General features: G+C 41.5%; 3 protein-coding genes and 1 long non-coding RNA gene across 4 annotated transcripts; all 4 read right to left on the bottom strand.

Annotated features, from left to right (window-relative positions):
• Positions 1 to 134: 134 nt before the first annotated feature.
• On the bottom strand, positions 135 to 2,876 carry b9d2 (B9 domain containing 2). Its single transcript, XM_026938648.3, has 4 exons — positions 2,700 to 2,876; positions 1,454 to 1,556; positions 1,248 to 1,373; positions 135 to 1,166 (listed from the first exon to the last, which is right to left on the bottom strand). Exons 2-4 carry the CDS (start codon positions 1,539 to 1,541, stop codon positions 853 to 855), a joined length of 528 nt encoding a protein of 175 aa, XP_026794449.1. The 5' UTR covers positions 1,542 to 1,556; positions 2,700 to 2,876; the 3' UTR covers positions 135 to 852.
• A 7,306-nt stretch (positions 2,877 to 10,182) lies between these two features.
• LOC117599149 (uncharacterized) lies at positions 10,183 to 14,729 on the bottom strand. The gene is made up of 2 exons (XR_004579587.2): positions 14,149 to 14,729; positions 10,183 to 10,983 (listed from the first exon to the last, which is right to left on the bottom strand). It is a non-coding gene; the product is annotated as an uncharacterized LOC117599149 (long non-coding RNA).
• Positions 14,730 to 19,251: 4,522 nt separating this feature from the next.
• LOC113541780 (odorant receptor 131-2-like) lies at positions 19,252 to 21,438 on the bottom strand. The gene has a single exon (XM_026938942.2). The coding sequence runs from the start codon at positions 21,436 to 21,438 to the stop codon at positions 20,497 to 20,499; it is 942 nt and encodes a 313-aa protein (XP_026794743.1). The 3' UTR covers positions 19,252 to 20,496.
• Positions 21,439 to 23,851: 2,413 nt separating this feature from the next.
• Positions 23,852 to 24,977, bottom strand: LOC113541779 (odorant receptor 131-2-like). The gene has a single exon (XM_053240238.1). It carries the CDS (start codon positions 24,975 to 24,977, stop codon positions 24,021 to 24,023), a length of 957 nt encoding a protein of 318 aa, XP_053096213.1. The 3' UTR covers positions 23,852 to 24,020.

Consider the following 24,977-nt stretch of genomic DNA (forward strand, 5'->3'; position numbering starts at 1 on the left):
CTTTTGCACAGTACTGTATATCTGCAAAGTATATGGCCAAGGGGTGCATATAATTAGGTGTCTGAATATGTTTTTGAAGGATTTGTCACTTGAGATGTAAACTGAAAATGTAGGCCCTAAATATAAAAGAAAGATTAAACAATCAAAACTTTAATTAATTTTACATACAACACAAAATACATTAAAATTGTGTATAAAATGAGTACAAAATTGATCAAAACATACAGGTCATATTAATTATCACTGCATCCACAGATGTCTCACAAGCCAGAGATCAGCTGACACCTTTCCATCTTCTCTGAATAGAAAAAAGCCACAAATTCACTACAAGTAACTCCACTATAAGTGTAAATAAAATGCAGTGGTGGACAAAGCAGTAGCCCAGATGTGCAGGACATGCACATTTCATGTCCGGGCTATTCGTTTTTATTCATAGTTGCACAGCGGACAGAAAAGAAAAAAAAAATACTCCTTACTTTTCAAAAAGGTTTATACTAACTTGGTATAGTAGTTTATAGACTTTCACAAAACACAAAATTTCATTTGATATGTAGTTATATTTAAAAGTAATGCACTTCACAGTGATCCAATGCACCTCCATGCTGTAACTATAGCACACACTAATCGTTCCAAATCCCACTGCCTGCTGCACTACACATTGGGTAAGGTGTGATCTGCTGTCAGTAGAAAGTTTTTTACAAGGTGGATTTATTAGTGTGCATGGATGACAGATGATCTTTTCAAAAGTAGCTTTTACTTGCCCGGTGGACTAGCTAATGAATTTATGATTTGTTCACCTCTGAAATATCTCTCATTAGATGTTGCTATCTGCATATCATAGCCTTGAGTCTCTCAGCTCTCTACACCATATCGCTCAAAATGCCGCAGAATGATGCACAGCTCCAGTTCTACTGTGCCCATAGCCTCTGTGTGAAGCCTGTATCTGTCTGCTCCACTGTAAATGAGGTCAGAAGAGCGAAGCTGAGGGCCCCCACCAACAAACATCTGGGCCAGCTGTTCCTGCCAGGTGCCCACTGGCCTCCATGTCACACACTGCAGCCGGTGCTGTCCGGGGCTGGAGGGCACATGGCAGTAGCCGTAACCATACAGCTGACATCTACCAAAAGAGTCCTGATGCCAGACCTGTAAATGAAGCTTCGGCCAACCTGAAAAAAAATTATAAACCCAGTCAGATGGCAGTCTGACAATACACCAGCTAATTTTACAGAATCAGGATGTTAACAAACCTTGAAGGCCTTTAGTGGAGTAATGTAAATCAATAGGATGACTCCAGTAAGCCATTTCACCTATCTGGGGTATGTCCACTTGTGTCTGTCCCTCCTTTAGACCAGACAGAAGTCTCCATGCTCCTCCTGGTATAAACGATATGAATATCAAGATTGTCCACAGAGCAAAAGAAATCAGAATTTTACAATATGATAACATAAGGCACCTGTTTGAATGCCCCACTTGCAGAACAGACTGCTCTGAGGGAAACCACTGGCCCCAATGATCTGCCCGATGATATGCAGCTCTGCCATACGATGTGCTTTGCTCTGTAGAATTATCAGAATTGCAGCATTAGAAGCATTTCTGGAGACATCAGTCACCATTTTATCAGATACCACCAAGCATGTTAAATTACTGGCTGAACCTGTTACTATGCAAAGCCCTTCTTTTTCAGCCTCTATAAAATGAAAAGATATCAGTACATGATGAATGTAAACAATAAGTAAGGAATAAAACACTTGGGATATGCTTTTATAAGAAAATAATCAACAAAGATGATTATTTCCTATAAGAGCATGTCATTATTTATTTTTATTATTGTACCACAGCATTTTTTTTATTATACCACAACTGACTTATTAATTTATTTATCTATTTATTAAAGAATGTGTAATTTGGAATACATTTATAGTAATGGTTAATGTTGTGGACCATTCTTGAAACGTTTCACGAGCTCCTGTTTTCACTTGTTATATTTACAGCTTTACCTCGAACTGTTACAAAGTACTAACATTGGAGACTCTTTCCGTCTATCTGTTTTGTTTTGTTTTAGTTTTTTAATTATTAGTGTTATATTATGTGGAACGTCTGTCATACAAGTCCCTGTGTAGGAGCTCTTACCATAGAAATGATCCATATTAGAACAAGGGCACTGATATAAATATAAATATAATATAACATATAAAGCTGTGATTTTTTATTTGTAGCTGGCACTACTGGCAGAACTTCTGAAAGTTAAACCTAGCTACATCTCATCTATATTTATTAGCAACATCCCTTCCATCTAATGGTATCTCTGGGAGCTTTAAGTTTTGGTTTTATCATGGTTGTTTAGACAATGTTAAGAAAAGTTAAGCAGCTAAAACATTACTGCACAAGCTTTATAACTGTGTGTAAATATATACTACCCTAGCTATTAAAGGAACAAGAACTAGCTTAGTTTTTTCAGCATTAACTAACAACTTCAGTGTGAATAAAACCATTAACGGATAAGGTCTCTGTCTGTTATTCCACTAAAATGACTGAAAACGGCAAATACAAACAACTAGTTAGGCAACACGGATAGTCACCTATTTACTCTACACTTGATAATCTGGCTAGTTACGTCTGCTAGCTAGTCAGCTAAGTAATCATCCGCTAACGTTAGCGTCTCAGCATGCCGTGAAAGAAATCACAATTCACACACATACCCAAGTCCGTTCATTAACTAGTACACTGACGCGAAAATAGATCTGATTTAAAGCAAATGGCTAATCCTACAGTTTACAAACACTCATTGTTTTCTTTCCTGGTAGTCAGGAGCCGCACTTCCTTAGCAACGACTCTGTCGCTATGTGATAGGAGCTAGTGATGATCACGTGAGTCGTCGGCGCCACCTGGTGGTTAAACTATGACACAGGTCTCCTGGGGCTGCAGAGAACCAGGGGACATCCAGGTGGAGTGTCCAAAAAGAGCTTGTTAAATAAGCATCCACAATAAGTGACAGGAGTGCCACGTTAATTTGCTCATTCTCCCACACTCCTGCTGCGGACTCCCACTAAACCATGCCCCCACCTGCCACAGTCAACTTACCTTGGTATCAAAATCTCCTCCCAGCTGTCAGACTTACACAAAGTCAAGGTAGTAATTCTTCCCCTCACTGTCATCAGTAGGATAGCATCTATAAAAATGACAGTACTACCAAGAATAAATTACTTATTTTCAATGATCCCAGCTCAGCCATCACCTTCCTGGTTTAAGTGACTCGATTTCAGTATCACTAAATTCTATTGGAAAAACAAACCACCCAGAGTCAAATTAACCACCCTACAAAGACCCAAAAGTCATGGAGGACTTGCCAAACTTTCAGCAATAATACCTCACCAATCAACTCTAATATACCCTATATGGCCAAAAGTATGTGGACCTCTGACTATCGCACCCATATATGGGTCTTCGACAAATACAGCTGTTGCCACAGAGTGGAAAATGCAGTTATCTAGAATGTCTTTGTGTGCTGTAGCTTTAAGTTTTCCATTCACTGGAATTAAGTGGCCCAAACCTGTTCCAGCATGACATTGTGGATGTGCACAAATAGAGGTTCATAAATACAAGGTTTGCCAAGTTTGGAGTGGAATAACTCAAGTGGCTTGCACAGAGCCCTGAAATCAACCCCACTGAACACCTTCAGGAAAGAAGAAGCACCAATCTTTATTTGTCACATATACATGACAGTACAGTGAAATTCTTTCATAGCATATATAAAGCTGTTAGGAAGCGGGGGTCGGAATGCAGGCTCAGCCATGACATGGCGCCCACAGAGCAGAGAGGGTTAAGGGCCTTGATAAAGTGCCAAACAGTGGCAGCTTGGCAGTGGTGAGGCTTGAACTCCAACCTTCTACGTGCAACCTTCATTGAGCCTCCACTGCCCAGGAACAGAAATAACCACTCTTTCTAACTGTGATGCGCAGAAAAGCATCTGAATGCACAACATGTCGAACCTTGAGGGCTAAAACAGCAGAAGACCATATCAGCTTTCACTCCTGTCAGCTGAGAACAGGAATCTGAGCCTTCAGTTCAAAATTAGCAGCTAACAAAATGCTTGTACCTGAATAAATGTAAAGGTTTTCGATTTATATTTCTGTCTGAGTTAAAGTTGAGTTAAGCTGTCATACATGACATATGGTTTTGTCTGGTTTCTTCTCTTTGTCATGTTTTTGGTGTAATAGTTGCTTGGGGTAAGATGGCATAGGGGTAAGTTGGGCCAATATTAAAACGACAGGGTTAAACCTAATTTCATACCTGTAGTTCATGAAGAGTGCCTTTTTTGTTTTTCATGTATTAAATTTATTTTGCATAATAACTTTATCAACCAAGTAATGGATTTGTGGCACAGTGACTGCTTCTGGGTGTCATTCTAGTCACATAGTTGAATACTTGATATATACTCAATATTTTATTTACACGGCTAAAAAGGTCAACAGAGAGTATTTGAACACTTTGAAAACTGTTAATTACAATGATTTCAATGATTCACTGAGAGAGAGAGAGAGAGAGAGAGAGAGAGAGAGAAAGCAGGCTTTGTCCATGGTATTGTATAATTTTTTTTACGTAACCTTTCCTTGGGAGTTGGCACCTTCATACCCATTTTAAAACCTCATTTTGTTTGTTTATCTGCTGGTTTGCTAGTTTTAGAGATCACCATTGTGGTGTTTTGGGGAAAGTAACTGTAATCAATCAACTACCACAATGAAAACTAGCTAGTGATTTGCATGTTTGCAGGTCACAACCATTAGAGACCGAGCACCCCTAAAGGTCTTAGATCTGCCCCTGTTCTGAGAGAAAATTAGATTAATCATATCCTCACTGGAAAAACATATTTAACTAGCTAATTAACGTAATTTACCAATTCCCCAGAGCAGACTCTCAGGACTGTAGAGGCAGCTATATGGGGTTGTAAGAAAAATACATTTGAGGTGAAAATGGTTTACTAAATAAAATATGCTGAGAAGTCCAATGGCATATTTCATCCTGAAATTCTCTCCTTTGGTTCATATGTCTACTTGATTATGTAATTATTATTCTCGAGTTTTTGTCAGTGTTGTCTCAGAGGTTTCTTTTACTAAAAATGTGGCCTTTATCAACAGAGGTGCCTTCTTGACTGCAGGAGAGAATTATTAAAAAATTAAAAATTAAAAAATTAAATTAAAACCTCATCATGATGTAATTCTGTCTAACACCAAGGATACATTTTCTCAAAGCCGTGGATTAAAAATGCAAATTAACATCATCTAAAGCTGCTTAAATGTTGATTGGATGGTGAGCAACAAATGTAAAAAAAAAAAAAAAATCTTAAGTACTTTGTTACAAAATATAAGTAGCATTTTAGGGGTTAGTACTTTAGAATTATTAGAATAATTGAAAATTAATACTTTTCTATGCTGATTATATTTTTACTCCCAAGTACTAATTACTAATCTCAAAAATCATGACTCAAATATGTTTTCCTTTTACCGAGATTCCACTTCTGTCACATTTCTGTAGAGTGCAGAGTGATTTATTAACTACATTTATTTAGTTAGTACAAGTTTATTTATTATCTATATTTATTAATAAATCACATTCATAGCAATACCATAAAAATCATCTCCAAAGATTAGCTTGGAACAGTAAGGACATATTCAATTCAATTCAATTCAATTTTATTTGTATAGCATTTTTAACAATGGACATTGTCTCAAAGCAGTTTTACAGAAATCCAGATATAAGATTTAATTTCAATTCATAGTTCATTCATAGTTACCCTAAGGCCATGTGTCTCAACAAATTTATGAAATAACCTAAACGTATTTTAGAGCATGAAATGCTATTCTTGTCTCATTCAAGCTGCCTGTAAAGGAGATGTACAATGTCAATCTGGAGAAACAGAATGAAAAGTGTGATATAGAGATGGACCATATCAAGCTCCAAGTCAAGAAGACAAGGGTAGAAATTGAGTTACTTGGGTATAAGTTAAATGTGGGTAGGTGCCACCTTTCAAAAAAAAGGTTGTTATTTTACTTATGTATAATGATAAGGAAATAAATGTATTGCCATTTTCCTTTTGTTATTTTTATTTCCAGGAAATAATGAAGTCATGAAAACAAACTGAAATTAAACTTTTGCAGGGTGTACCCTCTGTCTGTAAGCAAGAGACTGTCGATTTGTCCTGCAATCACATAGGAAGGTGCAGTGCAATTTAAAATTTAACCTTATGTGGAGGTATTCCAAGACTTTTATTTTAAAGGGTTTTTTTGGAAAAAAAAAACTGAGACCGGAAGTGATGTGAGCATGGCGGGAAAAAAAGAGGGTGCATAGAAAAATACGAGCTGGAGGTGCGCGCGCGCTATGAACGGAGAGTGCCAGAGAGGCAAAGAGTAAAAGAAATAAAGCCCACTTCTTGCGATTCCTTTGCTTTTACGTGGACAGCATTCGGCGAGTATCGAGGTGAGCTGACGAGGAGCTGAACCGAGCTTGTGCTGTTGCGAGTCTTATCACGGGAGTGTGATTGCTGTGGAGCCGAGTTGTGTACCTGTGTGATACGAGAGGGGCGTCGCTCATCGCGTTTGCTGAGATGGTGTTTGCGTGAGTGTTGGTATCCGTCTGAGAGAGCTGAGGTACTGGGAATTTTATTCATTTTTGTTCAACTACAGTTGACATCCGGAAGAAACACACGGACAGTATTTTTGTTGTTCCTAAAAGGAAGCTGATTTCTGAACGAGTGACCTTTGCTGCTATTCTTGCGAGAAAATTCTTCACATGGCGTTTCGACGCGTTACTGTCGCTGTGTAGACGCAAGCGGCATTGCAGACTCTTTGATGCTCTTTTGACAGTACCGATTTTCCTGTTTTGAGTGTTAAACCATTGCTCTGGAACTTGGTATTATTTTTTCCTTATCTCTATTGTATAGTCGAATTTTTTGGACATTCTACAGTGTTTTCGTCTCAAGACTTTTGAAATTATTATTATTTTTGGATGGACACTTGAATAGACTTTCTGAAACGAGAACAGAGCTTGCTTTTGAACAAAACTGCCTCTGTTTTTTTTTGTGTGGTGAAAGATTTTCCTGTCTACCGGAAGCAGTCGCATGGACAGTGATTTGCTGATTTCCTCTGAACTGTTCTTTCTTGTTTTTCTCTAAAAGGAAAAGACTTGATATTAAAAGGTTTCCCATTGGGTGAACTGATTACCCTGCCATGTACGGACGCTCCAACACCAGCCCAGTTCTGCGGTGAGGTAAAAGTCTAAAATTGGGTTATGACTCTTACTCGGGTATGTTGGTTGTCATATAAAAAGTCTGTGAAATGAGGTGTAAAAATTTACTACGAACTGTTGGTTTAACTGAATATAATCTGAACTTTTTGAGGGAACTTTTTGTGTTTCTTTATTCTCTGTTATTCTTGTGTTTTCTTTGTGTTTACCAAACACTGTAAAAATAAACCCAAACTTCTGTTATCTTGGAGTAGGGGCATTCCTCCTGTCTTGTGGGCTGATAGAGGGGAAGAAGGGTTAATATTACTTCTTACTCTGGGAGCTAACGTGTACGTTATTAAATTCCAGAGCTTTAATCCTCATCAGTCGCCACTACAGAAGACAAAGGCGTACTTAGCAAGGCAGATAAAACATACTTAAATAAATAAGTACAGGAATTAAATGTACTAGGGCTTGAAGACCTAGATCTTGTCATTTCCCTACTCGTCCAAGATTGCGGAACATAGTCTTACCCCTACGTTGTAGTGAAATTTCCCGCTACATAAAACTGGCGTCACGAACAGGATCATACTTAGCCTGATCCTTTGTTTGTAGTATTCTGCCCCAGGTCTGTGAGTAAGAACAAAAATGGCAGAACTGGAAGAGCTGAAGAAGGAGTTCGCTGATATGCAGAGTAGGTTAGTGGAACAAGCTGGAGCCCTGGATCATGCCAGAATGGAACAGCGAGAAGCTCTGTCATTGGCAAGGGCTGTAATGGAGCAGCAAGCATCCACTCGTGCGCCCCCAGCAACGATTTACATCCCAAGGGATCACAAACTCACTGACTTCACTGGTACCACCAAGCCAGGAGAAGGAGGTGTGGAAGAGTGGATTCTTTCCATGAAATCAGCATTCCGTGTCATGAAAGTGCCAGATGAAGATCAAGTGGAGCTGATTAAACAGCACTTAAAGGGAGAAGCTAAAGATACTGTGAAGTTTATGTTGACAGAGGGGGATAACAGTGTGGAGTCCATCTTCAAACTGCTACAGGAAACCTAGGAGACAAGGTACCTATTGGCACAAGGTTAAAGGACTTTTATGATCGAAAACAAGCACCTGGTGAGACTATACGTGCCTATGCTTATGACTTACGAGAGAAACTTTACAAGGTGAAGCGCAGAGAGCCTGGTCGAGTTCCAGATGAAGAGGGTGTTCTGAAGGTGTTCTGAACTTTTGCACAGTTGATGCAGGATGCTATCACCTGGTCGGAGGAGGAGGAAGCACAGCCAGAAGGTATCTTGAAACCCCCGGTGCGTGCGAGGGCTGCATTTCACACTACAGTGGCAACTGGCGACAATTCATCCCCAATGACATTGGAGAAATTGCACGAAGCAATCGAAAAAATAGCTGCACATCAAGAAGAATTGTACAAAATAAATTATAGTGAAGGGAGAGCTGATTCCCACCCTGGTGTTATGAGACGACAGCCGCTAAAGAACAGTGAAGGGGAGTATATCTGTTACACATGCGGTGAGCCAGGTCACACCAGTAGACGTTGTGGGAGAAATAAAGAGCTGAAGAACCGTGGCGCTGCACCATCACAATCAGCAGGTGTGACTGAGGTGTCTAGAGGGCCTTCATCGAGTGACATGAACACCAATGGGCCATCTGTAGTTCAGAGTCATACGGCTGATTGGAAGGCAGAAGAAGTTCCACAAACACTAAGAGACAGTGCGTTTGGTGACTGTTTAACTGTGGATGTAAAGATAGCACCCGGTGCTTGTTGGACACGGGCTCTGAAGTCACCACCATCTCAGAGTCTCATTTTAAACGACATTTCGGAGAGCAGGAGAGACCGTTGTCATCTGCTAACTGGGTGCGTCTGACTGCTGCAAATGGACTAGACATTCCAGTCCTCGGGTGCTTACAGGCAGATATAGAGTGCATGGGGAGTCTGCTTCCAGGGAAGTGTGATTTCGTGCTCACAGAATCCAACCCTGATGTGAAGGAGATGAAAGGATTGGATGGAATTATAGGAATGAACGTGCTTAGTGAATTGAAAAACCTTGTACTGTCGGGAAAGGAGTTAAACAAGGAGAGTAAAGCCAGCCCACGCATAGATGCAAATGTTAGGAGAGTGATTGCAAGAGTGAATAAAGGTGAGGAACTTTTGGGTCCAGAAGGAAGGATAGGATTTGTTAAAGTTTCTGGGAAGCAAATTGTCACAATTCCACCCTTAAGTGAGAAGATTGTGGAAGGCCACTGTATTGTACCACCCCAAGCGAAGCGTCATGTACTCGTGGAGGGCACGGATTCTGTTACCCTTCCAAAAGGGTTGTTCGTGGCTAATGTACTTGCAAGCCCAGAGAAAGGAAGAGTCCCAGTGCGGGTGTTGAATCTCTGTCAAGAAACCGTTAAGTTGATGCCAAGGTCTAGGATTGCAGTTGTGTCCAAACCGCAGAATATAGTCCCAAAACAAATGGTGGAATTTGAAGAGGGTGATGACGAGCTGCATGTTAAAAAACCTGTACAGTGCAGCATTAAGATGGAGAGCCAGCCCAAACAACTGCCAATTCCAGTCCAGGTGAACCAGGAAGGATTGACGGAACGCAATGTGAGGAGTTAAATGCACTGCTGACTCGGTACAGTGACGTTTTCTCCAAAAGCGACACCGACTATGGATACACAACGACAGTTATGCATAGCATACCTACAGGAGGTGTACAGCCAATCAACGTCACAGATGAGTCCCACCTCACATTTTTCAAGAGTTTAAGAGACATGTGCAAGATCTCGTCAGTCAGGGCATACTGAAGGAAAGTCGCAGTCCGTGGGCCTCACCCGCAGTCATTGTGATAAAGAAGGATGGGGGAGTTCGTTTCTGCTGCGACTACAGGAGACTTAATCAAGTCACATTCAAGGATGTGTTGGAAACTTTTTCCAGTGAAGACCAGGAGACTTGGATTCTCTTCAGCAGGATTCTTTATTGAGAACGCGCTGGTCGGTCACTGCAGTCATCAAGTCTAACTAAGGCTGTGATACATTAGAGTTTTATACATTTCAAGGAAGATTGATACATGAAGGTGGAGACAAGCATGCAAATGCACTACAGGAATCAGCTGGTTACCCCAGCCCTGATCTCATCAGCATAACAGTGTCATTCAAATGCATGGATACTAATCCAATCAGCCTGACAGTGTCACCCATACCTTCCCATTATCATAGAGACAAAGGCACGGATGTGCCTTGAGCTTAGTTTTCACCTTTAACTTAGGTCTCTACACAATTGTCAGAAGTACATAAAGACAAAAGGTTAATGTTTCAGACACCTGGGCTGGCTGACTTGATTTCCTTAGAATATCATCTTTACCTCAAAATGTAAAACACAATGTGCACAACCTAGTTTTAACATTTTATAAATTTGTAATCCAACAATTCCCCCTTTGAGAGTTCTAATAACTCTCACAAAATACAAATTTATTCATATATATATATATCTTTTGGAGTCTAATGCATTTGAGATACTTAAGATAGTCACTAATGCAAATAGCTTGCTCATTGCAACTGGATCCAGGTTTAGAGTTTAGCAGTGAAACTCCAACGTCTCTGAAGTCTTCTGTCGGGTGTATTCTTCTCTGCCAGTGCTGAGGAGTTGTCTAGAGGGTGAGTCTCTTGTCCTTCATGATGATCTCTCAAGGGTGTCCGTGATGATGCTTTGCACTTAGATGATGGTGAGGAGGTAGTGGTGAAGGGACACACTCATGTCTGTAAGACAAAGAAGATAACCAAAAGCAGCAGAGCAGAACTCATGTGTATATAGATATTCATGTTTGAATACAATTGTGATCGTATAGTGTTTATAGTTTCTTTTCCCTAATCTCGAAGTTATGACACCTATGGACCAATGAGGTGGGGATATTCTACTGAAAAGGGGAAAAAACCTATTAGGGATTCTTCACCACAGGGTGGGCCCCCGAGGCCTATTGCACTTCGGTTCTTCCCTGGGCTCCTCATTGGTTCATGTGTCCTAATCTATCCCTGTGGGTGGTGGAACCACTTTCAGTGTGAGATATGAGTCCACGTTTTCTTTCCTTGACACAATACTGCGGCGTCTGTGACTAATAACACCTGGTATGGTCCCTGCCATTTGGGCTCTAGAGGTTTACTTTTAAAGGAATGTATCATCACCCATTGCCCTGGAATAATGGCATGTCCACCTTCAGGTGGAGGTTGCCAGCAAGCATCTACTCTGTCTCTAGCACTCTGTACCGCCTTAGTGAGACTTTCACAGTAAGTAGTCAGAGCATCTGAGGTTATGTGAACATCTGCACTTCTGAGGTCAATGACACCTGGCATCGACATGGGGCGCCCTGTAATGATTTCATGAGGGCTGAGTCCAACAGATCGGTTAGGAGATGCTCTTATGCTGCACAACACTACTGGTAATGCTCCAACCCATGGTATACCTTCCTGATGCATTTTGCTAAGCCTCATCTTGATTGTCTTGTTTGCACATTCTACTTGACCTGAGGCTTGTGGTCTATATGGACAATGAAGATTCCATTTAACCTTGAGCATTCTGGCTACCTCCTGAACCACTTCTCCCGTGAAGTGGGTGCCCTGGTCTGAGTCAATGGAGTCTGGCAAACCCCATCTAGGAATGAAGTCCTTGATGAAACATTTAGTCGTATGTGTGGCAGTAGCCCGCCCTGTTGGGTATGCTTCTACCCACCTAGAGAACTTGTCTGCTACTACTAGAACATCAGTCTTTCCTTTACATGGAGGCAATGAGATGTAATCTACTTGTAGGTGTCAGAAGGGCCCTGGTGGGGCTGGGGAGTGTGCTGCTGCTGTTGATGTTGCTGGAATGTCATTATTCTGTTAGCAAGTGACACATCGTTTGGCGGTTTCTGCTGCTATTGCTCTGAACGCAGGGTTCCACCATTGATTTGAAAAACGATTGGTCGTTGCTGCCGGGTTAATGTGACCTAAATTATGGAGCTGCTGGGCTAGATATGGTAACAGTGACTTAGGTGCGACATATTTTCCCCCTTTGGTCCAGCAGCCAGATGAATCAGCATTCGCTCCTCTATCTAACCATGTCCGTGCTTCTTTTATCACTGCTAACCGTTTGGGAAGAGTCATAGCAAACATTAGATCTTTGACTAATTCTGCATGTTTGATGGGGGACCCAGAAGATGTTAAAAATTGACGACTCTGCCATATAATGCCAAACTCATGAACAACACCAAATGCATATCTAGAATCTGTATAGATATTGGCTGTTAAACCAGAAGCTAATGTGCATGCTCTAGTTAACGCTATCAGTTCCGCTGCTTGTGCCGAAAAGTGATCTGGCAACCGGCCAGAGGCTACAACGTCAAACAAAGAAGCCACTGCATATCCTGCTCGTCTGTTACCTTCAATAACTTGAGCTGAACCATCGACAAACAATTCAAAATCCACATTAGTCAATGGATTTTCTGTAAGTGACATGTCATAGACCCTCCTAAATTCTGAAAAGCCCACAAATGGTGATGGCAAATTCTGAGCAAGCCTCTCTATTGCCTCAGGACCAAGAGCCTTAACAACAGTCTGTACCTGGACAATGGGATGTGCATGGGGAACATTTTCTACCTCTTCAATTCCCTGAGACTTTCTCCTTGCTCCACACACTTCTACAGTACTAACTGTATTATCATTCAACCCAACAGTATCACGAATAGACAAATCGGTCTGCCTATGCTTTCGCACATCATTTTTCCCTGATGTTTTGTGGTGGCTCAACTTCTTCGTAAAAGCGGATACTTGAGCTCCCAGTTCCTTATTTTGTTCTTCTAATTCTGCAATCCGCTGAGCTTGTTGTTCAGCTAATGCTAAACTGAATTCTCTGTAGCAACAAATGATGCCTTTCATATTCTTCTTGTGAATACCTGCACCTAACACCTTCTTGCACTTCTCAAAAGACCAAGTCTTGTCTGGATGAATATCATATTTTTGGGTTAAATTCCATCTGACTGATTCAGTAATTATAGAGTTCATTTGTTCTCCTAGTTTAGATTTGAACTCATTATCCGTCCATAAAGGTGTAGCTAACCCACCCTTTTCAGTTGTGGGAATTAGCCTAGCATTCTTTTTAAACATTCTGACCTTTTTAAGAGGACAAACTTGTCCCTGACAAAACAGAGGTTAAACTAAATTCTTCCCTGATAAACAGAGGATAAACCAAATTCTTCCCTGATAAACAGAGGATAAACCAAATTCTTCCCTGACGAACAGAGGATAAAACTACTTCTCTGACGGAGCAGAGGATAACCTTTGTTAACACGTTGTAACTGCTGTTAACCTTCCCTGATTGAACAGAGTATATATATTTTCCCTGACTTAACAGAGGATAAACTTTCTTCCCTGGCAGAGCAGAGGATAACCAATTTGCTAACACACTGTAACAGTTGTTAACCTTCCCTGACTTAACAGAGGATAAACTTTCTTCCCTGGCAGAGCAGAGGATAACCAATTTGCTAACACACTGTAACAGTTGTTAACCTTCCCTAACTTAACAGAGGATAACCAAAATTCTTCCCTGATCAATAGAGGATAACCCAAATTCTTCCCTGATCAACAGAGGATAACCCAAATTCTTCCCTGATCAACAGAGGCTAAACCAAATTCTTCCCTGATCAACAGAGGATAACCAAAATTAACACGTAATGTTAATCTTCCCTGCCTTAAACAGAGGATAACCAAAATTAACACATAATGTTAATCTTCCCTGCCTAAACAGAGGATAACCTTCATCTCTAAAAGAAATTTTTAGAGGATAACTTAGTTAACCAAACCCTACAGCTGTCTGTTAACTCTTCTCTGACGGCACAGAGGATAACCACATGTACTGGTCTGTAGCGGTTCTTTGGATAGAGTGAAACTCACCAAATCATGGTTGAGCTGAAAAGATTCAGTCTGGAGTGATGTCTGGTGAGGTAGCTCTATCCGGGTCATGGCACCATCTGTTGGAAACTTTTTCCAGTGAAGACCAGGAGACTTGGATTCTCTTCAGCAGGATTCTTTATTGAGAACGCGCTGGTTGGTCGCTGCAGTCATCAAGTCTAACTAAGGCTGTGATACATTAGAGTTTTATACATTTCAAGGAGGATTGATACATGAAGGTGGAGACAAGCATGCAAATGCACTACAGGAATCAGCTGGTTACCCCAGCCCTGATCTCATCAGCATAACAGTGTCATTCAAATGCATGGATACTAATCCAATCAGCCTGACAGTGTCACCCATACCTTCCCATTATCATAGAGACAAAGGCACGGATGTGCCTTGAGCTTAGTTTTCACCTTTAACTTAGGTCTCTACACAATTGTCAGAAGTACATAAAGACAAAAGGTTAATGTTTCAGACACCTGGGCTGGCTGACTTGATTTCCTTAGAATATCATCTTTACCTCAAAATGTAAAACACAATGTGCACAACCTAGTTTTAACATTTTATAAATTTGTAATCCAACAGATGCTTACCCCCTCCCCCGTGTGGAAGAATCCTTGGACGCTTTAGGGAATGCAAAGTTGTTTTCCACCCTGGATCTCACGGCAGGTTATTTCCAAGTGGCAGTAAGTGAATCAGACCGGGAGAAGACTGCTGTCACAACGCCATTCGGGTTGTTTGAATGGACGCGGATGCCGTTTGGCTTATGCAACGCTCCGGCCACCTTTCAACGATTGATGGGTGCAGCATTAAGTGACCTGGCCTTCGTTGTTCTCTTGGTTTACCTTGACGATATTATTGTGTTCTCAGAGGACTTCAAGAGTCATTGCAAGAGACTGGAGCTTGTTTTCTCCAGGTTACATCAACACGGCCTGAAGTTGAAACTGAGTAAATGTTTCCTCCTGAGGCCAGAGGTCCGCTTCTTGGGACACATTATTTCGTCTAAGGGAATTCAAGTGGATATGGACAAAGTTCAGTGCTTGGAAGCATGGCCGACACCCACTAATGTTAGAGAAGTGAGACAGCTGTTGGGATTTATGAGTTACTACCACCGATTTGTCCCAAGGTTTGTACAACTGGCAAAGCCCTTGCATGCTCTAGTGTGAAAAAATAATAAAGGCAAGCTGTCAGAACCGTTTGTCTGGAGTGAAGAGTGTCAGTCCGCATTCAGCCAGCTAAAAAGTTGTCTGATGTCACCTCCGATTTTGGCTTACCCTGATTTCCAGTGTCCTTTCATACTTACAACAGATGGGAGCCGCAATGGGCTTGGAGCCATACTCAGCCAAAAGCAGGGAGGTGTAGAGCGTGTCATTGCCTGTGCGAGCCGAGGCTTGAAGGGTTTCGAAAGAAATGACAGGTATTACAGTGCCTTCAAGTTGGAGTTACTAGCCCTTAAGTGGGCAGTAACAGAGAAATTTAAGGAATACCTGATATTTGGTAAATTTCAGGTTGTTACCGATCACAATCCCCTCCGTTATTTAGAAACGGCCAACCTTGGAGCAGTCGAACAGTGTTGGGCCGCTCAGTTAGCAGAATTGGATCTCTCTTCATACTTACAACAGATGGGAGCCGCAATGGGCTTGGAGCCATACTCAGCCAAAAGCAGGGAGGTGTAGAGCGTGTCATTGCCTATGCGAGCTGAGGCTTGAAGGGTTTCGAAAGAAATGACAGGTATTACAGTGCCTTCAAGTTGGAGTTACTAGCCCTTAAGTGGGCAGTAACAGAGAAATTTAAGGAATACCTGATATTTGGTAGATTTCAGGTTGTTACCGATCACAGTCCCCTCCGTTACCTAGAGACGGCCAACCTTGGAGCAGTCGAACAGCGTTGGGCCGCTCAATTAGCAGAATTCAACTTTGAAGTTTGCTACAATCCTGGCAGACAGAACACCAATGCCGACGTTCTTTCTAGGATTCCCTGGGGCATAGAACCTGAGAAGGATGATACAGGGAAAGACTTCATTTGGCTGACCTTGGATGAGGTTCAGGCATGCTTGTGGCCAAGGAGAGGAGAGTGAAAAGTCCACGGTCCGAGTTGCCAGGCAAGCGACAATAAAGAAGGGGGTTGATGGATATAGCTGGCCATCCATCAAAGAACAACAGAGGAAGGATCCATGTATAGCACCGGTGTATGATGCTGTGCTCAAGAACAGAAGGCTGGTGGCAAGTAGTTTACGAGGTATGGAACCTCAGCAAAGGAAGCTAGCTAGACAGCTTGAGCATCTGAAGTTAAGACATGAAGTGTTGTTTCGGGTGATTATGGATCCAAGAGATGGAGAGGAACTTTGGCAATTAGTACTGCCAGAGTCCTTGTGAGCTAAAGTGTATGAGGGGTTGCACGAGCATGGAGGACATTTTGGAAGTAGGGGTACATTGGAGCAGATACGGCAGAGTTATTATTGGCCCTCAATGTCCAGTGTCGTGCAGACATGGGTAACCCAGTGTCGGAGATGTACTTTAGCTAAGGACGTGTTTCCCAAAATTCGTGCTCCTATGACCTGTACCAACGTAACCGCACCCCTAGAAGTTCTTGCCATGGATTACACCGTGCTTGAGAGATCAGCAGGGGGCTACGAGAATGTTCTAGTGCTTACGGACATATTTACAAGATTTACTGTGCCGTCCCAACTAAAAATCAGACAGCACTTACCACTGCCAAGGCCCTTGTACGACACTGGTTTGTCTGTTATGGGTGTCCCGCCCGACTGCACTCGGATCAGGGGAGGTGTTTCGAGGCAAGCGTAATTAAAGAGCTCTGTAAGCTGTATGGAGTCGCACCAGTCCTTACCACCCGCAAGGGAACGCACAGTGCGAAAGATTCAATCGTACTATGCATGACATGCTGCGGATGTTACCTGCTGAAAAGAAAAAGGATTGGAAGATTTACCTGAACTGGTGATGGCTTACAATGGCCATGTTCATTCGTAGACGGGTTACTCCCCGTTTTATCTAATGTTTGAGCGGGATGTAAGAATGCCCATGGATGTCCTAGGAGGGAGGGATCTAACGGATGATGAGGCACATGACCAAGATGAGTGGGTGAAGAATCACCATGAACGCCTGAGAACTGCGGTGGAGACTGCAAAGGCAACCGCTCAAGAGGTTTCTAGGAAGAGGAAGAGGGTCTATGATCGCAAGATCGCAAGGCGCTAATTAGACCTGGTGACAGAGTATTGTTGCGCGACCATAAGGTTAGGGGACTGAACAAAATTCAAGATTAGAGAAAAAAAAGAGAAAAAGAGAAAATGTCAAAGTGTATGTTGCTTACCTCAACAAAATATGAAACAAATGCTGAAAATGTTGTGTTGCTGAATCTGTTCTGTGTTTTCTATTTCTTCTAGGAACTGGCCTGCTTGGAGAGTCCTGTATATGGCAGGGTTTAGCAGGGGGGAATGTGGAGGTATTCCAAGACTTTTATTTTAAAGGGGTTTGTTTTTTGGAAAAAACTGAGACTGGAAGTGATGTGAGCATGGCTGGAAAAAAAGAGAGTGCATAGAAAAATACGAGCTGGAGGTGCGCGCGCGGGCTGAACGGAGAGTGCCAGAGAGGCAAAGAGTAAAAGAAGTAAAGCCCACTTCTCGCGATTCCTTTGCATTTACGTGGACAGCGTTCGGCGAGTATCGAGGTGAGCTGACGAGGAGCTGAACCGAGCTTGTGCTGTTGCGAGTCTTATCACGGGAGTGTGATTGCTGTGGAGCCGAGTTGTGTACCTGTGTGATACGAGAGGGGCGTCGCTCATCGCGTTTGCTGAGGTGGTGTTTGCGTGAGTGTTGGTATCCGTCTGAGAGAGCTGAGGTACTGGGAATTTTATTCATTTTTGTTCAACTACAGTTGACATCCGGAAGAAACACACGGACAGTATTTTTGTTGTTCCTAAAAGGAAGCTGATTTCTGAACGAGTGACCTCTGCTGCTATTGTTGCGAGAAAATTCTTCACATGCCGTTTCAACGCGTTACTGTCGCTGTGTAGACGCAAGCGGCATTGCAGACACTCTGATGCTCTTTTGACAGTACCGATTTTCCTGTTTTGAGTGTTAAACCATTGCTCTGGAACTTGGTATTATTTTTTCCTTATCTCTATTGTATAGTCGAATTTTTTGGACATTCTACAGTGTTTTCGTCTCAAGACTTTTGAAATTATTATTATTATTATTTTTGGATGGACACTTGAATAGACTTTCTGAAACGAGAACAGAGCTTGCTTTTGAACAAAACTGCCTCTTTTTTTTGTGTGGTGAAAGATTTTCCTGTCTACCGGAAGCAGTCGCATGGACAGTGATTTGCTGATTTCCTCTGAACTGTTCTTTCTTGTTTTTCTCTAAAAGGAAAAGACTTGATATTAAAAGGTTTCCCATTGGGTGAACTGATTACCCTGCCGTGTACGGACGCTCCAACACCAGCCCAGTTCTGCGGTGAGGTAAAAGTCTAAAATTGGGTTATGACTCTTACTCGGGTATGTTGGTTGTCATATAAAAAGTCTGTGAAGTGAGGTGTAAAAATTTACTACGAACTGTTGGTTTAACTGAATGTAATCTGAACTTTTTGAGGGAACTTTTTGTGTTTCTTTATTCTCTGTTATTCTTGTGTTTTCTTTGTGTTTACCAAACACTGTAAAAATAAACCCAAACTTCTGTTATCTTGGAGTAGGGGCATTCCTCCTGTCTTGTGGGCTGATAGAGGGGAAGAAGGGTTAATATTACTTCTTACTCTGGGAGCTACCGTGTACGTTATTAAATTCCAGAGCTTCAATCCTCATCAGTCGCCGCTACAGAAGACAAATACTTAAATAAATAAGTACAGGAATTAAATGTACTAGGGGTTGAAGATCTAGATCTTGTCATTTCCCTAGTCGTCCAAGATACATTGCGGAACATAGCCTTACCCCTACGTTGTAGTGAAATTTCCCGCTACACTTACACAAGAATGTGAACCATAGTCCTATTAAAAGTGCCATAGACCTACTCTGTTCAAATATTTTGTATAGTGTAGACTCCAGAAAATCTGCGATTCATGGACAGAGCCTGGCCATTTGGCTTCCATGTTTGTTATTATATGGGTAGAATCAAATATTATCTTGATTGGGGAGGAGAACAGTGAGTTGCAGTACATCATTAGATGATCATTTTAACTGGATTTTACTATACTATCTCCTTCATTTTCTGCAACCAATGACCCTGGGAAATCCTGAAATATTAAATGGTGTGGAAGTGCTTACTGCATATTGTTTTCACATTTTCTTTTTTAATCTTCATGGATGAAGACAACTTGTGATTCTGTGGAATGTTTTTGTGATGCTATTACAGGTTTATGCCTAGGGAACACTACAAAAATATGTACAAAGCATTTTAGTGCTAGGCATACTTTTCGGACAGACCGACATACAGTTGCCTTGCCAATCTGTTCAGCATCTGCTACATTATACAGAAAACTTCCAGAGTCAAAAAAAAAATACAGAGGCCAATGCATGTAATATTTGAAATATTTGTATAATATGTAATATTTAAAATGTCCACCTGAAAATGTTGTTTAAATAATTGACCGTGGAGAGAAAGAGTAATATTCACAAAGAGATTAATCTGGAAGTAACTGAATGTCCAGCGTCACTGTCCACTGGATACTCTGAGGAAAGGACATGCCATGTTTGCATGAATGCTGTGGGCATAACTCCAGGTTAGGGTTAAGTAAACCTGTCAGAACGCAGGTTAGCTTCAGAGCCTAAGTTGTCATAGTAACTGACTCTCACTTACTCTGATCTGGAATGAAAAATCCCAGATTTTCGTGAACTCAGAGTTAACAAATCTGGGTTAGTCCCTAAACCCGCTTTTTGGAATACCCCCCACATCCACTTCACTCACAGTGTTTGTATTTATTTTTGAAGGCCAGAAAAAACAACATTATGAAGCAATAAAGATGTGATATTATGAAGAAGTAGACGAGGGAATAATGTTAACATTTTCAGTGACAGCTTTAACATATCTTTACCAAATCTCACATTTTACATGTTGCTTATTTTAGTAGTACACAGAGAAAATTGTTTTTTCTTACATAAGATACAGCATGTTAAAAAAATCAATAGAACCTTTAGTTTTTCAGGATCACAAACACCCCATAATAATTGTGAGCCTGATAAAGTACATACAGTGGTTTGGTCAGACTTAACATACCACATCTTTTGTGTACATATCCACAGAAATACATGTACACATTTATTCACATACAGATAACTGAAACATTGATTGATCACATTGTCATTGTCTCATCAGTGTTTTGTAGAGGCGTAGAGGCACTACTCTAGAGGCACAACTTTGTTTGTACCACAGTACAGAAAGTTTTGCTTGAACAGTGGCCTGAAGGTCTCATCCCTCAGGCCATAGATGAGTGAGCTAAGGCAGCGTGGCAGGATCAGCACTATGAAGAAGTTGAGGAAGCGTAGCTGTGTGTATACAGCGAGTGGCAGGCTTCCCAGCAGTAACTCTATAAATGTATAGATGAAGGACATGAGCGAGAGGCCGAGCTGCAGCGCGTGCAGTACCACTGTTCGCAAGGCTTTATGGGCAGAAGAGGAGTCAGAGGAGGCGGCACGCGCTTGCCGCAGGATGGCCACATACGTGTAGAGCAGCATGACGGTCACCGTGACAAAGAGGAGAACTTTGAATGTCACACTCCTGCCCTGCTGCCAGGGTGCCACCTGAAGCTGCTCGATGGTACACAGTGTAGGAGACAAGTAGAAGGATGGCTCTGCGAGGAGGAAGAGAGCACACACATCAGTTAGCACATCAGTGATACCCAAAATCCACACCAGAGCCACAGCTGCGCTTGCTCGCGCCGGCGTAGCCAACTCGCTGTGCCGCAAAGGGAAGCAGATGGCTGTGTACCTCTCCAGGGACATGACAGCCAGATTAAGTGGTGCATTGACGAACGTCGATGAAGACAGCAGCACAATCATGGCACAGACAGCACGCACCACCAGCAGGTAGAAGGCCCCAAGCACATAGAGCACCAGGGATATCACCAGGTGAATGGTGTCGTTCAGGAGCATGTGAGTAAAGAGAATGTAACGTGGTGTCTCACGGAAGATGGCCTTGGTGCGCAGCGTAAACAGCATCACGATGTTAATATAAATGAAGAGAGTGTATGTGGACAGCACCAGGAACATCTTAAAGATCCTCTCGCCTGTATAAGCCAGTCTGATGGTCTGCATCTCAACAACAGTCAAAGGGCCAGACATGTTGGCCATCAGTATTCCTGCAGAGAGAAAGTGAGAAGTTCTTACAGCAAGTGGTTTCTTTCACATGTCTTGCAGTCAGAAAACGTTTCACATATAAAATCATTTTATGTGAAAGAAAAAGTGACAACTTTCTACAAAAAAATCACAAACTCTCCCACTGAGAGTAACAGCATTATCAGTTGACATTATACGTAGTTACTATTTAAGTTATTGATCTCGAGATTAAACCCACAACATTGAAGTCACATACCTCTTTTGGAAACATCTTATAAAATACTAAATGCCCAAATATGAAACAATGTTAATTATCAGCACCTGACTGTTATAGAGCATTAAATAAGCCAGCACTAATAATAAAAAAAAAAACAACACCAATCTGTGAAATTAAACCGTGTAAACAACCATTAAATGACATTGTAATTTTGGTTAATTACACTACATACTGCCAGTCAATTTTTTTCCACACTGTACTTGGAGTTTCTTGTGGATTATTCACTACTGGTGCCAGATATAAAACAAACATCTTAATAATAATTAAGTAAAGGCAAAAGGAATACTAAACAAGCTTCCACCAGAGACATAAAAATTGTACACATTATAAAATGACACTTGGAGTGTTAAATCAGTTAGGCCTTCAGATGAATAACACTATTTACTTAGATTTTTAGTTGTACAAAATGATAAAATAGTAAACAAACAAATAAATTATTGATCTACAATTCATTAATTACTGATGGAAAACAGATAGAAGGTCTTGTTTAACACTATATATAGTACTTTAATAGCAAATAATCTAAAGAATAACAAATATGGAAAACAAGTATTAAATTGTAACTACTGCAAATATAGAAACCACCTACAGTGCAGTGAGCTTAAGACCTGAAGCACTGACTCCCTTCTTATGTCTCTGGGTGATAAATATCACTATTTAAATATACCACAGATCTCTTACATCAGCGAGCCTTGAGATTTTTAAGCTCCAAAAACATCTGTGTCAATAAACGTCCCTTAACTCATTAAAGTAGAAAAGTGTCAGGCAGCAGAGGCAGATGCAGATCCAGATAAAGACTTTATTCAACAGGCAAACAAATACAAAATATCAATCAATATCAGAAACCAAAAAACAGGCGAAGCTCTTCCCACAGCAAGTTTTAAGAAACCTTCTTATTTCCTGATTTGCTCTCTCTACTTGTTTGTTGGACTGTGGATGGTAATCTAACATCATTTTGGAGAAATTTTGACCTACTCTTCTTTACAACATTGCTTCAGTTCATTGATGTTTGACCGTGTTCGGTTATGCACAGCTCTCTTAAGATCCTGCCACAGCATTTCAGTAGTAGGCCATTCTAACTCGTTCATTTTTTTCTTCTTTACCCATTCAGATGTTGATTTGCTGGTGTGCTTGAAATCATTGTCCTGCTGCATGACCTAATTTTGTCCCAGCTTAAGTTGCAGGACAGATGGCCTTATGTTTGTCTCAAGAATATTCTTGTATAAAGTGGAAATTATCGTTGTCTCAATGATTGCAGGTTTTCCAGGTCCTGTGGCTGCAAAGCAAGCCCAAATCATCACCCCTGCACCACCATGCTTGACAGGATTGAAATCCGTTGTGTATTTTTGTTGTCATCTGATGTTATTTGTTTGTTTATAGAAGTTGGTGAGGACCACACAATTGTTACTTAGGCCCTAATAATATAAACATGGAATTTACCCAGATTCCACTTCAATCTATCATATTTTTCTAGTGTTCAAACTTAGGTATTAACTACATTTATTTAGTTAGTACAAGTTTATTTATTTACTATATTTATTAGCCAATCAAATTCATACCACTGCCAAAGCACAAAAATCATTTAGGGTAAGGACTGTATATCTCATTCACTTTTCATACATTCAATTTACTCAAAAAAAAAACTGATCTGTTAGGTGGGCTGCCGGAGCCAAGAAACCAGTCTCTAATTTAAAATAACTTTGTGTAAGACTGCATTCACAACATTACTTTTCACATTTACAGTGCTCGCTAAGAAAGTATAGCATATTATAAGTGCATGTATTCCTTTTTTAATCTCTTCTTCTTTTTTAATCTCTTAATCTCTGTTCGCCTACTGCATGTATGCAAACGTGCATGTGTGTGGATCACATTCACATCACTCATAATGTCTGTATTTATTTCTGAAGGCCAAAACAAAACCTCAGTAACATTATTTAGCAATGAAGCAGTGTGACCATGAAGAGGTAGACAAGGGAGTGTCAAAATGTTGGTGTTACTAGCAATAATTTCAACCTTTTCAGTTACAGCTTCAACAAATTTCATGTTGGATGAAGCTCTTATTTTATTAGTACACAGAGAAAATCTTTTTCCTTACATCAGATAAATCATTCATTCTGATGTTAGATAAAATATTAGAATCTTTATCAGGATCACAAACAACCCATAACACTTTTGATCCTGATAAACGACATACAAATAGCTTTTTGAGACTTATGCCACATCCTTTGTGTATGTATCTACAGAAACACATGTACACATTTATTCACATACAGATCACAGAAACATTGATCACATTGTTCTTGTCTCACCATTAGTGTTTTGTAAAAGCCTCTAAAGGCACAACTTTGTTTGTACCACAGTACAGGAAGTTCTGCTTGAACAGTGGCCTGAAGGTCTCATCCCTGAGGCCATAGATGAGTGAGCTGAGGCAGCGTGGAAGGACCAGCACTATGAAGAAGTTGAGGAAGTGTAGCTGTGTGTATACGGCAAGAGGCAGGCTTCCTAGCAGGGACTCTATATACTCATAGAGGAAGGACATGAGCGAGAGGCCGAGCTGCAACGCGTGCAGTACCACAGTGCGCGAGGCCTTGCGGGCAGAAGAGGTGTCAGAGGAGGCGGCACGCGCCTGCCGCAGGATGGCCACATACGTGTAGAGTAACACAATGGCCACCATGACAAAGAGCAGCACTTTGAATGTGACACTCCTGCCCTGCTGCCAGGGTGCCACCATGAGCTGTGCAATGGTACACACTGTAGGAGACAAGTAGAAGGATGGCTCTGCGAGGAGGAAGAGAGCACACACATCAGTTAGCACATCACTGATGCCCAAAACCCACACCAGAGCCACAGCCACATTCACTCGCGCCGGCGTAGCCAACTCGCTGTGCCGCAAAGGGAAGCAGATGGCCGTGTACCTCTCCAGGGACATGACAGCCAGGTTGAGTGGCGCATTCACAAATGTTGATGTAGACACCAGCACGATGAAGGCGCAAGCGGCACGCACCACCACAAGGTAAAAGATATTGAGCATGTAGAGCAACAGGGCGATCACGAGGTGAATGGTGTCATTCAGGAGCATGTGGGTAAAGAGGATGTAGCGTGGTGTCTCACGGAAGATGGTCTTGGTGCGCAGCGTGAACAGCATCACAGTATTAATGTAAATGAAGAGGGACTGCGTGGACAGCACCAGGAACATCTTAAAGATCCTCTCACCTGTAAAAGCGAGTCTGATGGCCTGCATATCAACAAAGGTCAAAGGGCCAGACAT

This window comes from Pangasianodon hypophthalmus, chromosome 15 (genome assembly GCF_027358585.1).
Source record: "Pangasianodon hypophthalmus isolate fPanHyp1 chromosome 15, fPanHyp1.pri, whole genome shotgun sequence".
In the NCBI taxonomy this organism is placed as follows: Eukaryota; Metazoa; Chordata; class Actinopteri; order Siluriformes; family Pangasiidae; genus Pangasianodon; species Pangasianodon hypophthalmus.